General features: G+C 42.3%; 2 protein-coding genes and 1 long non-coding RNA gene across 6 annotated transcripts; 2 read left to right on the plus strand and 1 right to left on the minus strand.

The window, feature by feature from the left end:
- Positions 1–3,574: 3,574 nt before the first annotated feature.
- On the minus strand, positions 3,575–7,173 carry mb (myoglobin). 3 transcript variants are annotated; one of them, XM_071351364.1, is made up of 4 exons: positions 7,049–7,173; positions 4,785–4,870; positions 4,242–4,461; positions 3,575–4,036 (listed from the first exon to the last, which is right to left on the minus strand). In XM_071351364.1, exons 2-4 carry the CDS (start codon positions 4,865–4,867, stop codon positions 3,896–3,898), a joined length of 444 nt encoding a protein of 147 aa, XP_071207465.1. In that variant the 5' UTR covers positions 4,868–4,870; positions 7,049–7,173; the 3' UTR covers positions 3,575–3,895. The 3 variants fall into 3 exon arrangements, with proteins under 3 accessions (XP_071207465.1, XP_071207456.1, XP_071207474.1); XM_071351355.1 differs by having other exon boundaries at positions 6,970–7,168; XM_071351373.1 differs by lacking the exon at positions 7,049–7,173 and adding an exon at positions 4,962–5,244.
- Positions 7,174–8,571: 1,398 nt separating this feature from the next.
- On the plus strand, positions 8,572–12,644 carry serhl (serine hydrolase like). 2 transcript variants are annotated; one of them, XM_071351330.1, is made up of 12 exons: positions 8,572–8,786; positions 8,969–9,112; positions 9,362–9,475; positions 9,911–9,952; positions 10,066–10,085; positions 10,248–10,322; positions 10,423–10,532; positions 10,656–10,735; positions 10,887–10,921; positions 11,027–11,103; positions 11,260–11,347; positions 11,675–12,644. In XM_071351330.1, exons 1-12 carry the CDS (start codon positions 8,729–8,731, stop codon positions 11,813–11,815), a joined length of 984 nt encoding a protein of 327 aa, XP_071207431.1. In that variant the 5' UTR covers positions 8,572–8,728; the 3' UTR covers positions 11,816–12,644. The 2 variants fall into 2 exon arrangements, with proteins under 2 accessions (XP_071207431.1, XP_071207441.1); XM_071351340.1 differs by having other exon boundaries at positions 8,650–8,786; positions 8,955–9,112.
- Positions 12,645–12,982: 338 nt separating this feature from the next.
- Positions 12,983–14,506, plus strand: LOC139544359 (uncharacterized). The gene is made up of 2 exons (XR_011668855.1): positions 12,983–13,185; positions 13,559–14,506. It is a non-coding gene; the product is annotated as an uncharacterized lncRNA (long non-coding RNA).
- Positions 14,507–15,867: the final 1,361 nt, after the last annotated feature.

Below are 15,867 nucleotides of genomic sequence, written 5' to 3' on the forward strand. Positions count from 1 at the left end.
CATAACGACGGTCATTATGGCCAAACAGTTCTATTTTTGTTTCATCAGACCAGAGGACATTTCTCCAAAAAGTATGATATTTGTCCCCATGTGCAGTTGCAAACTGTAGTCTGGCTTTTTTTATGGCGGTTTTGGAGCAGTGGCTTCTTCCTTGCTGAGCGGCCTTTCAGATTATGTCGATATAGGACTCGTTTTACTGTGGATATAGATACTTTTGTATCTGTTTCCTCCAGCATCTTCACAAGGTCCTTTGCTGCTGCTCTGTGATTGATTTGCACTTTTCGCACCAAAGTACGTTCATCTCTAGGAGACAGAACGCGTCTCCTTCCTGAGCGGTATGAAGGCTGCATAGTCCCATGCGTACTATTGTTTACAGTTGAACGTGGTACCTTCAGGAGTTTGGAAATTGCTCCCAAGGATGAACCAGACTTGTGGAGCTCTACAATTTTTTTGTTAATTTCTTTTGATTTTCCCATGATGTCAAGCTAAGAGGCACTGAGTTTGAAGGTAGGCCATGAAATACATCTACAGGTACACCTCCAATTGACTCAGGCTAATTGACATCATTTATCAGAAGCTTCTAAAGCCATGACATTTTCTGGAATTTCCCAAGCTGTTTAAAGGCACAGTCAACTTAGTGTATGTAAACTTCTGACCCACTGGAATGTTGATATAGTGAATTATAAGTGAACTAATCTTGTCTGTAAACAATTGTTGGAAAAATGACTTGTGTCATGCACAAAGTAGACGTCCTAACTGACTTGCCAAAACTGTAGTTTGTTAACAAGAAATTTGTGGAGTGGTTGAAAAACGATTTTTAATGACTCCCACCTAAGTGTATGTAAACTTCCGACTTCAACTCTAGATTCAACCAGTTGGTGCCTAGTGGGATATACATCCTCTCATCTTTCTCTCCCTTTCATCTCTTAAGGTGTCTCTGTCCATCTCATGGACAGTGTCTTTCTCTTGCTCTTTACCTCAGTTCTCTACTGCTCCTCAGGGTGATTCAGTGTGTATGTCGTGTCGCGACTGTTTTAAACATCTTGTTGACGTCTGTGTCGGCCATTGTTGGCTCTAGAGTCTGAGGGACCTGTTGCCAAATCTTTTCTGCACTGTAGAACATGACAAAATGAATACTGCATTTCAGAACGGTTTTGTATTCTGCCATCTGAAATGGAGATGTCTGCACAGTGTAACACACACAATCTGCCACATGTAGACACACACACACTGTCACATTGTGCTAAATCATTCAGTATGTAATAAGTATGCAGGGGGTGACCACTGACAGACAGGCTCAGGTGGAGACACTAGGATGCACACGTATCTTCCTCTCGCCGATCAGGGCTGTGCAAAAGAATAACCAGCAGCTAAGTAGAGAAGTTGAATGGCGTTTCTGGCTGTTATGTGAACCATAATCTGTTATCCATAAAAAGTGTTCATGGTTACATTTTGCGGAGTGTTAAGAAAAATTATAGGTTGGGAAGCTGCTTGAGACTTAGTCCTGGTTAGAAAATATTGGGGACACAGGTTTGGGATCCACTGTGTTAATGCTGATTAAAGAAGTCTAAGGTATCCTGTTTCCTCACTGATAGATAATGCCATTGGACACCATGAAAGGGGTGGAAGACCATATACTGGAAGGACAAGGGAGCCTGGACACCTATGCTAGTGGTCAGTCATGTGCACTATGTTTGAAAACTACAATTCTATTTTAACTTGGCAAGTCATTTAAGAACAAATTCTTATTTACAATGACAGCCTAGGAACAGTGGGTTAACTGCCTTGTTCAGAATGACAGATTTTTACCTTGTCAGCTCGGGGATTTGATCCACCAACCTTTCTGTTACTGGCCCAACGCTCTAACCACTAGGCTACCTCCATTAGGGCACATCAATCAGTTTGCAGGTGCATATTTAATTCAGGGAAATGTCCTAAAGAAACAGGGTGGTGGGGATTAATGTGTGTGCGTGCCTGCTGGTGAGTGTGTATGTAGCACTTAGGTGTGTTGAGAGAGTGCAAGAGAGATCATGCACGTGTTTTAGTCAGAGGGGGAGGGGATAGATCGCTGACTGACCGCTTGCTGACCTGCACAACAGAAACCTCTATTAGGGCACATCAGTCAGTTTGCAGGTGCATATTGAATTCACCATAAACCTGAAGTGGCTAAGATGGGGGAGCACCTGAGCCCAATGGATGCTTTACTTCTTGATAGTTACAGAATGAGTAATCTATAAAATGACTTTCACACGTCTCCCGTGGGTTTTTTCATAAGGCTGACTCTTGACTAATGCCCCTGGCCTGGGGTCAGCCGGTCCGGTGGTCTGGTCGGTGGAGACCGGCTGTCCTTGGCGACGGGTCAGCAGAAAGAGACGGATAAAGAGAGATAAAGGCAGGTGGGTCACACGAGATGAGAGGGTGTCACAGTGTCTGTTGTCACGTCTGCAGTGCAGTGAGTGACACAGCCAGCATATTAATAGTGGTTCCTTCAGCAGGGCAATTAACCACAGCTTTGGCAATCAGCTCAATGCCAGCCGGCCAGCCAGGCTAATGCCAAAACACCACTTTTTATTTGACTGGAGATAATGGAAAAAATTTAAAGGAAGTTTTACCATTACAATTTTGCCCCTAGGCAAATGTCAATTTATTACAAATCATGTGGACTTATACTTTAGATTCAAGCAGCACCACAAAGAAATAGCTGAATCCAGAATTAAGCATAGTATGTTTGAATACAACTGATTTCTTGCACTAGTATGTGTATTGTAGTCATTCAAGATATCCGCATTGAGCTTATGGAAGCAATTATTTAATTCACTAGTGCGGCTTAACCAATCAGGGGCACTCTAGACATGCACTTCCTGTGAGGAATGCACTGGGCAATCTCCATAGCGCCCAAGTTAACGGGCACAGCCTGGTCTGAGAGGGAGTGATCTGAACTCAGAGCCCTGCTCTGTGGAGAGAGTCACGTCCACACTGACCGATAAGACTGCAGGAATGGGAAAGGACAGAGCCAGGGAAATGTCCAAAAGATACAGGGTGGTGGGGATTAGTGTGTGTGTGTGCCTGCTGGTGAGTGTGCATGTAGCACTTAGGTGTGTTGGGTGCAAGAGAGATCATGCATGTGTTTTAGTCAAGGGGGAGGGGATAGATCGCTGACTGACCGCTTGCTGACCTGCACTGGAACAACAGAAACCGGACAGTCATCCAAGATAGAGGGCAGGAGAGGTGACTACCAGAATAGACCCCCCCCCCCTCAAATGTGTGCAAGAGAGTTGAACCAGTCTGGAGGCAATAAACAGGTTTGTCACAGAGCAGATTAGGACAGAAGGAAGGGTTTTTAGTTAAATCAGACCTAACCACATTTTCTATTTTGTCCTTAAACCACAATTCAGAATTTAACTTAATGTGTACAATGTCAAATCAACCTTACTATATAGAACAATTATGAGGAGAAACATTGTCACCCTAATAACTCGTGTCCTCCCCCTCAGAAAATACATCTGTCCATGTCACTGGGTGAATGTTTGAAATTAAGCAAAAAGATAGAAAGGCAGAACAGACACTTTAAACACTCATTTGCATCTGATGGAACGTTTATTGGTTTAGTGCATAGAGGAACAGTTTACATTCAGTAAGCAAACTACATTGAAAGGGCAGATTAAGGCAATATACTGTATAGAGAAATGTAGAATTTGCACAAATGCTTTGCCTCATACACCTCCTGTACTTTTCCAATAAGTTTTTCTGTAAGTCATAAGCAAACCAGCACTTAGAATGTACTGTATAAACACTAGTAGCAACTCTGCTTCAAATGTAAGTTTCCAGTTGTTGTCCTATCCCTGTGACCTCGAGAACCGTGGGGTGGGGGGTGTAGGTCATTGAGGTAAACCGTTTAGCCAGCAAAGCCCAGCTCCTTGTAGGTGACGTCAATGTCAGCTATGATCACATCCATCACCTGCTTCAGAGCTTCCTGCCCTGCCCCGTCCAGCCCTGCCTTCTCACCCATCACTTTGCAAATGATCTCGGTGATGAGCTGGTGAACAGCAAGAGATGTTAATGTTTAATTTCATACTGAATAAAAGTACTATAAAGGCAATTTTTCACTCAGCATTTTAGTAAACTAAGCATGACAGTGTCATGGTAAAACTGGAGTGAATGCAACAAATGTATGAATAGAGGGAAAAACACAGTTTCAGATAAAGAGCAAAGGGAGGGAGACTGGAATCATTCATCCTCACTCTGAAGTTGTTGAGGGCAATCCTGTGCTTGGTGGCGTGGGTGGTTGCCAGGGGTTTGAGGAGGGCAGCGTGGTCACCTTTAGCCTTCAGCAGCTCACCCAGCTTCTTAAGCACAGTGGCCCCGTGGGCAGCTACGTCCGCGTTCCCGGACAGGTCGCCCGCTGCGATGCCTGCGAACTTAGGGAACAAGTTCAGGGTGTCTGGGTGCTCTGCAAACAGACTAGAGGTAAGGCGAGAGAGAGGAAGAGAGATTTGTAAGGAGAGTTCTGTGAGCCTCTACAGTACAGACAGCATTAAAAAAAAACTCATTCCTGATTGCTATATCTACACATTGGCATCAACCCATTTCTTAGCATTACAGTCAACACAACAGTCTAGTAGTTGATGACCAGAACCATTCTCCAGTCAATCGCTTAGCCAACTAAGTAAAGTCTGGCTCTGGTCCATGGCATTTCGTGCATCTTGCTGATGTGTCTAAGCATCAGTAAGAAAAACGTAACGCCCTGGGCCAGAGCAAAGTACAGACCAACATTGTCCACTGACCGGCTCAGAACCAGTCCTCCGTGTTTGTTATAGTCAGCCTCCACTGGCCCCCAGCACTGCAGAACCATGTCAAAATTAGCCATGATCTGACGAAGACAGACAGAGAGACATACAGTACAAATCAGGGCTTGGGTCTCAAATAATAAAACGGCATCTATTTTCAGACGTGTCACTCACGTTTACTCGCGCTCGTTGTCGCCAGTTTATTCATTATTACTCACACCTGCTGCTACCATCGTTACGTTCACCTGCGCCTCATGAGACCCACCTGGACTCCATCGCCTTCCTGATTACCTCCCCTATATCTGTCACTCCCTTCGGTTCTTTCCCCAGGCGTTGTTGTTTCATGTCTGTACGCTACTCATTTTTCGTTCCATTTTCGTTTATTTGTTAAATTCGCTGCCTGTACTCGATTCCCGATTATTAACGTACACGTTACAAGCAGCTATTTATTCCCCCCCCCAAAAAATTTAACCTTCAATTTGAATTGACCCCCAGCCCTGTTACAAACGCGTGCAGTAGGAAAGCTAATATTTTCTGTGCCAAGCAGTCAGAGTGGGTTAGTAATAGACAGACTGAAGCTGAGTAGAGGAACAATTGAATAATATTATCAGATTGAACAGGACCAATGAAGCAGCCAAAGAGACGGAATTATATGGTTTTAATTTACATTATAACACAAATTCAGTAATGCATTAATCTAATCTAACATATGGCAAGTCTACTCAGCAAAACGCTATAGAAACTGTCAGCCATAAATCCTGGGAGAGGGTAGCTACGGATTGCATGCATTGTTAGAGGTGGTAAGTGTTAGGTGCGTAGTAGGGGAGAGTTGAAGTAACTGACTGAAGACAGTCAGTGAGTCAGCAGCACCACCACCTCAGTGGAACCAAAGCACTCTAGAAAACGAGGATGTTACATTAGTTTGGTTTGTTTACTGAGTTAGATAACACATGGCATGCAACATTGATAGTTGAACGTGCCTATACTGTAATAAAATATAAAATCCAGATGTTTGTCTAATAAATGTTATCTTTTCAAAGGCAACAATGTAGTAACTATGTAGTAATGATATTGTAACCCAAAATTATTTTCAGTAAACTATTTGAACTGTATGACATCTAATGACATCTAATCAAAGGTCGACCTCTAATCAAAGGTCGTTAGCCAAAGGTCATTTCCCCAATAGCTTTTCATTGACCTTGTCCTCATAGGATTCTATACCCATAGGTCAAAAATGGTCAGTCCACACAGACATCAGCCATAAAATACAGCCCCATCAGCTCCGCCACATGGTCTTTACTAGCTAATTGTTAGATATTAATGCGCTGTTGGAGCTAGGAACACAAGCATTTCGCTACACCCGCAATAACGTCTGCTAAATATGTGTATGTGACCAACAAAATTTGATTTTCTACTCTGAACAAGAGCTTGATGTAGAGGCAGCAGACTTGTTCTCTCAGGACATATGTTCCAGCATCAGTGCACCATAAGTCCACCTGTTGCGTTGGCTTTGCATAGCCTCTAGACCAGGGGTATTCAACTCTTACCCTACAAGGTCCGGAGCCTGCTGGTTCTGTTCTACCCTATAATTAATTGCACCAACCTGGTGTTCCAGGTCTAAATCAGTCCCCGATTAGAGGGGAACAGTGAACAAACGCAGTGGAACTGTCTTCGAGGTCCAGAGTATAGGTTGAGAGCTCTGGACTATGGGTCCTCTGTGTACATGTATGTGTTGGCTTCTCTTCGAAGACACTGACAGTCAAGCTGATGACTGGATTAGATGTCATACAGTTCAAATAGTTCAAATAATTACTGAAAATAATTTTGGGTTACAATATCAGCTCACCCAAACTCTCACTCATGATTATAATACTGTAATGTGCTTTTGCAGCTCTAATGCTAGGTAAAAACTATAAACATTCTGTTTTTTAAAGTGAATAAACATTTGACCCAATAATGTATTTCTAAAGCAGGGCTACCCAACCCTCTTCCTGGAGATCTACCATCCTGTGGGTTTTCAGTCCTACCCTAATTTAACACACCTGATTATACTAATTAGCTGCTCAACAAGACCTTAACTAGCTGAATCAGATATGCTAAATTAGGGTAGGACTGAAAACCTACAGGAAGAGGGTTGGGCAGCCCTGTTTTAAAGCGTGACATAGAAGCATTGATACTGTACCAGTAAAGCAGGTAAATGTCCCGTGTCAATATTTCAAACTCCAAAATACTTTATAGTCAAACCCATCCCCAAACCATACCGTTTATACCTCTTCCTCCCTCTCACGCACTCATCCCAGACCAACCATCAATCTCTCTCCAAGTTAACTCCACCTCTAACCCTTCTAGCCCACCCTCCCGTTAGGTTACCAAATTATGATACCATACCAGTTAGATTCCTTTCTGTCCCCCACTGCATTGTGAATTCTATTGTCTCATAGTTCATAAGAAAAGAAGGTTCCAAAATCAAGATTTCCAACAGTCTATCAAATTATGATTAGAAATGATTTCCAAAGTTGGTAAGGTAATGCTCTATTGCTACAGTTCTTCAGAACTCTAAACCGTTTACAGGCTCGGCTTAGTATGGCCATTTAATAACATACACAAATCTCTCAATAGTTCATAATGTGTAAGAAATGCCATTTGACTCAATCCAATGACTGTTAGTATACGACAATAGCAGTGGTGTGATGCCGACAGCATTGCTTTTTTTATGACACACTCATTGTTTTGAACAGGGCAAAAGAGCATCTGTCCTTTACAAATACATTATTGGCATGGTCAAAGACAAATGCTGCCAAAAGTCAGCAAATGAGAAAAACAGTTGTTACACTGCAATGACAGAAACTTTTGAACCTAAGGCCAAACAGGGCTGTGACTCTCATATATGTCCATGAATAGGCTATACATTGTCGCAATCTATCTTCCTTCCTCTCTCTCTCCTTTATCTCACACCTCTCTGTCTCGTTTTGCCATTATCCCCATCTCTTTCTCCTCTCCTATCTTTCTCTCTCTTCAGTCACCATGTAGCTTTATAAATAACTGCTGGCAGCAGCCAGGACCACTAGACAGTTTTGCCAGAGCATTTAAGCATGGATATGTTTAGTCCCTAGCCCTTTTCCCTCCTTTACTGGGGTTCAAGTTCAGGTCAAGTTCAAACCCTGCCGGGTTGGGATATAACCGACTGTATTCTCTATTTTGTTCTACTGAGCTATATGGAATTGTTTTAAGAAGGTCACACCAAGGAACATTTAGCTATTTGATTTTGAATTTTAAGAGCCCTTGAATTATCCCCAAAATATATTTAAAAAATAATTTAATAAAAAAATATTTTTAGCCTTACTGCTATTAGCCTATACAAGCGCATTGAATAACATATTCACTACATGGAACAACAGATAGTCCCTAAAAAATATAAATAAAGAAGATTGTTCTGAAGTGTCTCTCCTATATCTATTCTCAAACTATTGTAGGCTTAGGGTTTTACAATTTCTGCCACCTGGTGACCTTTTGCAGATACAACAGCATCCACTTTGTTTGTTTAAAAGGCCTTGTAGTCCACCTCTAGAATGTTTCGAAGGCTGGAATTTCCTCACTAGTTTTCAAAATTATTTTTGTTTTTCATGCCAATAAGGCTAAATGTTATGAAATCTATGTCTGACATAGAATTGGCGCGTGCACTTGTCAATCATTTAACCGGCCGCTAGATGTCCAATGTTATTCGCTAAGGGGGAGACGCATTCACGTTTCATTGGTAAACATAACGTGTATCACTTCACCCGGAAGTAATGAGAAGCGTTTCAAGGTTACATAAGCGTAAATAGTTGTTGTGATTTCATAGCTAACGTTGTATTATATATATATTTAATATATCGGTGCTGTGGACGTATAGTGCTTATGTTTAGCTAACAACCCGACTTTGAAGTTGGTCTTTCAGAATAATGCAAACTTTGAAAGGAGTCAGACACTTGATGACATCAGCTACCATGAAACAAACAGGTAAGAATTAATCGTTTCTTGATCATCAGAACTTATGGGAGCTGTCTTGACATGAACTCAGTGAACTCATTAGTGTGTTGTTTGTTTGTTGAGCTTCTTATAACACTTCCTCATGCACTATTACTGATTGTTGTGTCATGTTAAATGCTTAGTAATGCGTCTTAACAGTAATTGCCCTTCAGTGTCAGAGTTCAATATGCCAGTGCCGTGGGGAGAGATAAGGGGCAAGGTCTGGGGTCCTGACCATGGTCGACCAATACTCTGCCTGCACGGCTGGGCAGACAACTGTGGCACTTTCAACACTCTCATTCCACTGCTGCCAAAAGGTGTGTAGGCTGTCTGCCTGTTAGATCAGCACAGAGATTCATGTGAACTTGTCATTGGAATTGGAAGGACATTCAGTTGCATAGTTGTTCAGTACGGAGTGAGTCAGGCTCTTACAGTCTCTCTCTCTCTCTCTCTCTCTCTCTCTCTCTCTCTCTCTCTCTCTCTCTCTCTCTCTCTCACACACACACACACACACACACACACACACACACACACACACACACACACACACACACACACACACACAGAGTGGAAGTATGTAGCTGTGGATATGGCTGGCCATGGCCTCTCCTCCCATAGACCTCCTGGAGTCTTCTACAGCTTTCCTGCTTATGTGGCCGACATACGGCGAGTCATTGGAGGTATTAATAATTATTGAAATGAATTTAGTGGATGCATATATTTGTCCTATTTCGCACATGCACAAGTGTGTATTAATACAAATGTGTGAATTGGAAATGTGTTTTTTGCATATCCCACTCTCTCTGAGACGCCCTCTGAGACTGGGGTCACGGCCAGTGTCTGCCTGGAGGCGACCCTGGAGCAATTAGGGTTAAGTGCCGACCTTTCGGTTACTGGCCCAATGCTCAAACCACTAGGCTACTTGCTGGGTTGAGCTTATTCAGACCAATGTGACCTTTGCTCCAGTAAGAGCTGAAAAGTAATGATGTAAAGTGAAGTTAGACAGAGCTATATGAGGTTTCCTCGTTCTTTCTCTCCTAGGTAGGTGTAATTTAAAGTATGAAGCTACATTTAGCAGATTATCTATCTATCTAATCCATTGAAATGGTTTGCAGCTCTCCAATGGAAGAGATTCTCTATAATCGGACACAGTATGGGTGAGTGACTGTTCATCTTCATGTTAATCTCTCTTCCACTCATTGTGTTCTGATCAGACATTGTTGTTTTCCTGTCTGTACAGACATCTGATCGTGTGCTCTCCATTGTACAGGTGGCAATGTAGCTGGAATGGTAAGCATCTTTTAAAAAAGAAGCATATTAATGGTGTTTCATATCTGTGTGTCTCTTCGCAATTAACAATATCCAGATGTCCTGTTGTCTTTGTCCAGTTCAGTGCCCTGTATCCAGAGACAGTACCTGTGTATGTAACCATGTCCTGTTGTCTTTGTCCAGTTCAGTGCCCTGTATCCAGAGATGGTGGAGTCAGTGGTTCTCCTGGACTCCTATGGATTCTTACCCACAGACGCGGTACTGAGACACTCACCGCTCTTTGATCATTTGCTCCTTGGAACTGTTCAGGACATCCACATTTTGTAATGTCTCTCTACCATTGTGTCTCTTACCCTAGAAAGAATTGCATACGGTGATAAGACAGGGATTTGAAGGAATGCTTGAGTTTGAGAAGAAGAAAGATGAGAAGAAAGAGAAGGTTTACACCTATGAGAATGCATTGATGAGGTAAGACCACACTTCCTTGTTTTACAATGACACTTCTGTTATGTTGGGCTGTCTGGCCATAATCTCTCTGCTCTGATAATCATAGTCATTGCGTCACTCCTATGATGTGTTAATCACTTCCAGGCTTTTGGCAGCAAACCCCTCTCTCTCGGAGCAGTCAGCCCACATTCTTCTAGAACGAGGACTCGCTCAGGTTGAAGGAGGTAAAATGATCATTCTCTCTCCCTCTCGCTCGCTCTATCTCACATTGTCTTTTTTTTCTCTTTTCACTTTGTTTCTCCGTCTTGTTATCTTTCGTACTCATATCATTGTAATATAATAGTAATACTAACACTTTCTATTTTTATTTCGTAGGGGTGGTGTTCACCCGAGACTTTAGAATCAATCTGGTAAGACTAATCTTTTTGTGTTAATAGTCCTCATAAAAAAGACGTACTTTAATTGATTTGTATATTTGATCTGTTTTATAGGAACGCTAATGTGTTCTGTTTCAGAAAAACGTTGTGCGTGTCAGCCTGGAGCAGAGTCTAGAGTTGCAGTCCAGGATACAGGCCAGAGTTCTAGTAGTACTGTAGGACACTCTCCCATCATTACACTATTTCACAATTATTACCGGATTATTACACAGTTTCTATTGTAAACTACACTTTACCATACCGTCAATCACTATTTTTTTTTTTTACTGCTAATATGTTTTACTTGAAGATCTCTCTAATTCTCCTGATAGGGCGGAGGAGGGGTTCGAGAAGATGTTTTCTGAACCACAACAGAAGACATTTACCTCAACGCTACTTCAAGGGTATAAAGACCAACGCGTGAGTATACTTATGTATACACCTATTTACAAAGAAACAATGTCCTACTCACATTCTAATGTCACTTTTATGGTTGCGACTAAAACATTTGAGCGGAATATTTGTATGTTGTTACTACAGTCATATTGTGCTCTGCTCCTTGCAGCTACAGTACGGTGTAGATAACTAAGCAGAGACAATGGTAAAAGCTCAGCATCACAGAGAGGCAGTAAGAAAAGTTTTAGCTGCAAACACTGACCTACATACTGGCACTCAGATTGGTCAAATGCAGGGTTTTTGGGAAATAATAGTTTATATGTATTTGTTTTCAATCTGTCTGTCTCTCAGGGCATGGTGGTTAACGTACCTGGTGATCATCATGTCCACCTGAACAACCCTGAGACTGTGGCCCAAATCGTCACTGACTTCCTCCAGGAAGAAGCTCCTTCACACAGCACTGCAGAGGATACACAGGCAGCCAAGTTATAATCCCCCGCCCCTTCCCCACTGTGTTAGTTAGAATTTAGAACTCTCAAATACATGCAGTGTGCCTGTAGCCTTCCTGGTGCCATCCATCCATTCATAATATGAGCAGTATTAAAGGTAGACTCAGCGATATGGCGTAGATGCAGAAAGTAAATGGCATAGTGGGTACATTTCCGCAACAATTCCTGGTGAACCCGTGAGCTGGACTGTGTGATAGCGAAGTCTTGTATCTCGCTCATCTCAATATCTGCGGTGCTACACGTGCCAACGTCATTCCTCTGAATCTACCCATAACATGAGACTGGATCAGTTTACAAACCTGTAGACACAGAATAAATTGCTACTTGTGCAAATAGACAACTGTTGCATAAACAGATTTTAAAGACTTTAAAACCCTAATATTTATTATATTGTGCTGTATCTAAAACACACCAATACTTTTTTAACGGTAGTCTGTCGAGCTAGAATACTTGATGTTTACCAGTTGCTGTATGTCATGTCTTTTTACATCTGGGCTGTTTAGAACTGGCATGTTTTCTCCCAACTGATGACCCGGTGATGCCTTACAGTGCCTTGCTACTGGTCAGAACCTATTGAAATGCATTCACACATGTTTATAAAATATAATTGTATAGGGTTCGGCTTCACACCAATCAGATGCAGACCTACATGTCCACTTGTGGCCTAATGAGAAGTGGATTAGAGGTTGATCTATCAAGCTTAGCTTTCTTTCATATGGTCCTAGAGCTGAGTAACAATCATTCAACTAATTGGACAAAGGCTTCTTCCGGGTACAGTTTGACAATAAATAGGTCAACCTTCCTGCTCTTCAGTCATCTTTTAGTCATTGTCTCAGATAAAAGTCAATGTCTCAGACGTCAAGAGAACAAAACGTGACATGTTTTGCTTTGTAGATGAGCAGTCTCCTTATAAGGAAATCATATTGCTTCTGCCTGAGTGATGGATATGATGGAGAACATTACCCTCTTACTCTGTGATGGTTTGTGCGTTAAATGAACTGGAATCGATTTCATGCAGAGGATGGAGGAGGCGACCGGAGACATCTGAAGGGTCCTGGCCCAAAAAAACACCACAATAACCGTTGCATAACATCCGCCTCCACCCATCACTAGGGCTGTTGTCATAGCAATGCCCCCCTCCTCCCCTCCCTTTGAATGTGACGTCAGAACCCAGAGCAGTATGATGAACCTCTCTGTCATCTGTACAGAGAGATCACCTTGGATTATATTATACCATCCAGCTGACGGTTGTGCTGCATTAGACCAATACATCATCTGATTGGTGACTCCATTGCTCCTCCATTTTACACAACCACCATATTCAGAGGAAGGCAGGCACAGCAGAGACTACAGGTATGTGCCGAAACCTGCTAGCTACTGTGGGAGGATATTTTTTGTCATGATCATGTGCAGTTACTCTATATGTGTGCAATCACTTACAGTGGACATAATCTATTGATACAGCAAAAGGATGGCTAAGCATGTTAAGAGTATTTGAATGGCAAAAGCCTGCCACAACTAATATACCTTAACACAGAGGACCATTTTATAGTCAATTTTGATAGAGCAGATGCTTGCACATAATAGTTGACTTGAGATTGTGAATAAGGAGTACGTTCACAGGTAATGCTGCACCATGTGTACAATAGGTAGATTGTGTTTGGTATTTCATCATCAACTCACAATCTAATGTCCCCCTTCCTCCTCCTGTACCGCTCCGTAACAGTACCATGTCCTGGTTGTTCCTGGACTGGTTCGTGCCCGTCTACCTGCTGGTGTCGGTCCTGGTGCTGGCCGGCTTCGGAGCCTGTCTCTACTTCCTCGAGCCAGGGCTTCAGGACGCACACAAGTGGAGCAACAAGACTGTGAAGCACCATCCGCTGGTGGTCAGCTTGAACAGCAAAGACGAAGATGGCAATGCCCTCATATGATATGACCACACACACTACAGGAAGGACAGAGGCTGACCATATGGAGTGGGGCTGGGACTGGAGGACCGCAGGATGGTAGAGACACACCTCCTGAGAGGTTTGGGACGTGAGAGGCCTGACTGGGAAGAAACAGCATTGAGAGGAAGGCACTGTGGTCAGGTGGTGTCACCCTTTGAAATGTGAAATAACGTTTTCATAGAGAGGGGAAACAAAAAGGAGGTCATTTGAACAAAGTGATAGTTCCTGTTTTCATGTTCATATTTGTGCCATTTCATGATTGTGCCAATTTTTGCATATATTTTGTAAACAGACATTCACTACATTTATCATGATGTTTATGTATCTTAGTGCATTTGAAGCTGACTAATAAAGTGCAATACATTACTAAATGTTGAAACCACAAAATCAGTTTTCTGAAAATGTCAGTATGGCAGCTGCTTTCAAGATGTCTCTTGTTTGGAAGTATTTGTAAAGGTGTTTGAATGAAACTGTAAATTGCTTTCAGTAATGATATCAGTTATGTGCCAAATAGATTGATGATTAAATTGTTCAAGATGCCAAAATAATCCATTCAGAGGTCGATCCTAAGAACACGTTTCTATTTTATTCTCATCACACTGTCCTTTTTTACTGAAGGGTGGTGGGGAAAAAGTATGTACGTATCATTGTGCACTTTTGACCATGTTACCATAATTATATATTCATAAGAAATAACAAAATAAATGGTTTTATCACCACTAGAATACCCAGTGTTATGCACTAATTCTCAGCCCTGAAAAAAGTTAAACACAAAAAGAGGAACATTTTTCAAAGATTTGTTTCAAGATTCTCCACTGGGAAGCATTGTAGTCGTTTATCCACAGACACATTTATGTTTCCCATAGACAAACAAAATGAGGAGGGTGGGAGTGGGTGAGTGAAACAGTGCAGCTTTAGATGAGAGGAATGGGGAGAATGTAACTTTGGTACACACGACTTCCAGCTGTTCTCCCTGTCTCTCCCTCTCCCTCTCTCTCTTACTGTCTCTCCCTCTCCCTCTCTCTCTCTCTCTCTCTTACTGTCTCTCACTCTCTCTCTCTCTTACTGTCTCTCACTCGTTTTCTTTCTCACTCCATGTCAACAACCCAGATAGAGCCTATCGCATACACTCAGGTCAGTGCTTGTTTAATTGTATACTCATCTTTATGTTTATTTTTAGTTGATCAGGCTTGCAGTCTTCTGTAATGCAACGTAATATAAATGACATTTTTTTCTGCTATGCTTTTTACATGAAAGTTATGTTTCTTACAGACTTACTGCCAAATGTACAATAAAATATATAAACATAACATTTTTTAAATTAACGTAAAATGTAATTCTCTCCCATTTACCTTCTCTCACTCCCTACTCATGAAAACTGCCAGGCTTTGCAGATATTCATAATTTCTCTTTGCAATGAGTTTTGATAACCAACTTGCAACTTTCACCTCCAAACAACCCAAAAAGCACCTAATAGTCCCATCGCCCCTTCCTCTCCAGCTCTCACCTATTGTCACAAAGAAACCCATCCAGATCTCCTCCTTTGACGGCCAGGGACTCCATCTTCATTCAGAGAGGACTCTTGGCAACAGGACACCACATCCTATTCTAAAGCTCAAACCTGGTGTCTCTCCGACACTTCCTACTCCTAAGGTCAGGCTAGGCCCATCCCCAACACTTCCTACTCCTAAGGTCAGGCTAGGCCCATCCCCAACACTTCCTACTCCAAAGCCTATTTGGAAAGTTCCTATTCCAAATCATAGTGTTTCGCCACCACTTATCATTACAGACCCAGACCTCTCTCCAAGCCTTTCCATCCCAAAGATCCGGCTTGGCCCATCTCCAATACTGTACTGTCAAACAATGCCATTGGAGAGGCAAGGCACAAAACAGACCTCCCCGGTGGCCAAAGTAAGATGGGCCCGTTCAATCCCTATCTCTAGTTCTAAAGGTCCGGCTGAGTATCGTAACCAGTGTTCCCCTGAACCAGCAACCCATGACATACTTGACCAAGAGGTTCTTATGGACTTTGTAACACGTTCTGGGTTGATGAAACCTGTACCAACATCTTATTCTAGAGGTGTAG

The sequence above is a fragment of the Salvelinus alpinus genome, chromosome 2 (genome assembly GCF_045679555.1).
Source record: "Salvelinus alpinus chromosome 2, SLU_Salpinus.1, whole genome shotgun sequence".
In the NCBI taxonomy this organism is placed as follows: Eukaryota; Metazoa; Chordata; class Actinopteri; order Salmoniformes; family Salmonidae; genus Salvelinus; species Salvelinus alpinus.

Bases quoted from the DNA above. Each gene is read 5' to 3' on its own strand.
- serhl (XM_071351330.1), top strand. From the start codon at position 8,729: ATGCAAACTTTGAAAGGAGTCAGACACTTGATGACATCAGCTACCATG. The intron at 9,476-9,910 runs GTATTAATAATT...AATGGTTTGCAG, and splicing joins CATACGGCGAGTCATTGGAG to CTCTCCAATGGAAGAGATTC. The intron at 9,953-10,065 runs GTGAGTGACTGT...TCCATTGTACAG, and splicing joins TATAATCGGACACAGTATGG to GTGGCAATGTAGCTGGAATG.
- mb (XM_071351364.1), bottom strand. From the start codon at position 4,867: ATGGCTAATTTTGACATGGTTCTGCAGTGCTGGGGGCCAGTGGAGGCT. The intron at 4,462-4,784 runs GTCAGTGGACAA...CCTTACCTCTAG, and splicing joins GGAGGACTGGTTCTGAGCCG to TCTGTTTGCAGAGCACCCAG. The intron at 4,037-4,241 runs GTGAGGATGAAT...GCTGTTCACCAG, and splicing joins TTGCCCTCAACAACTTCAGA to CTCATCACCGAGATCATTTG.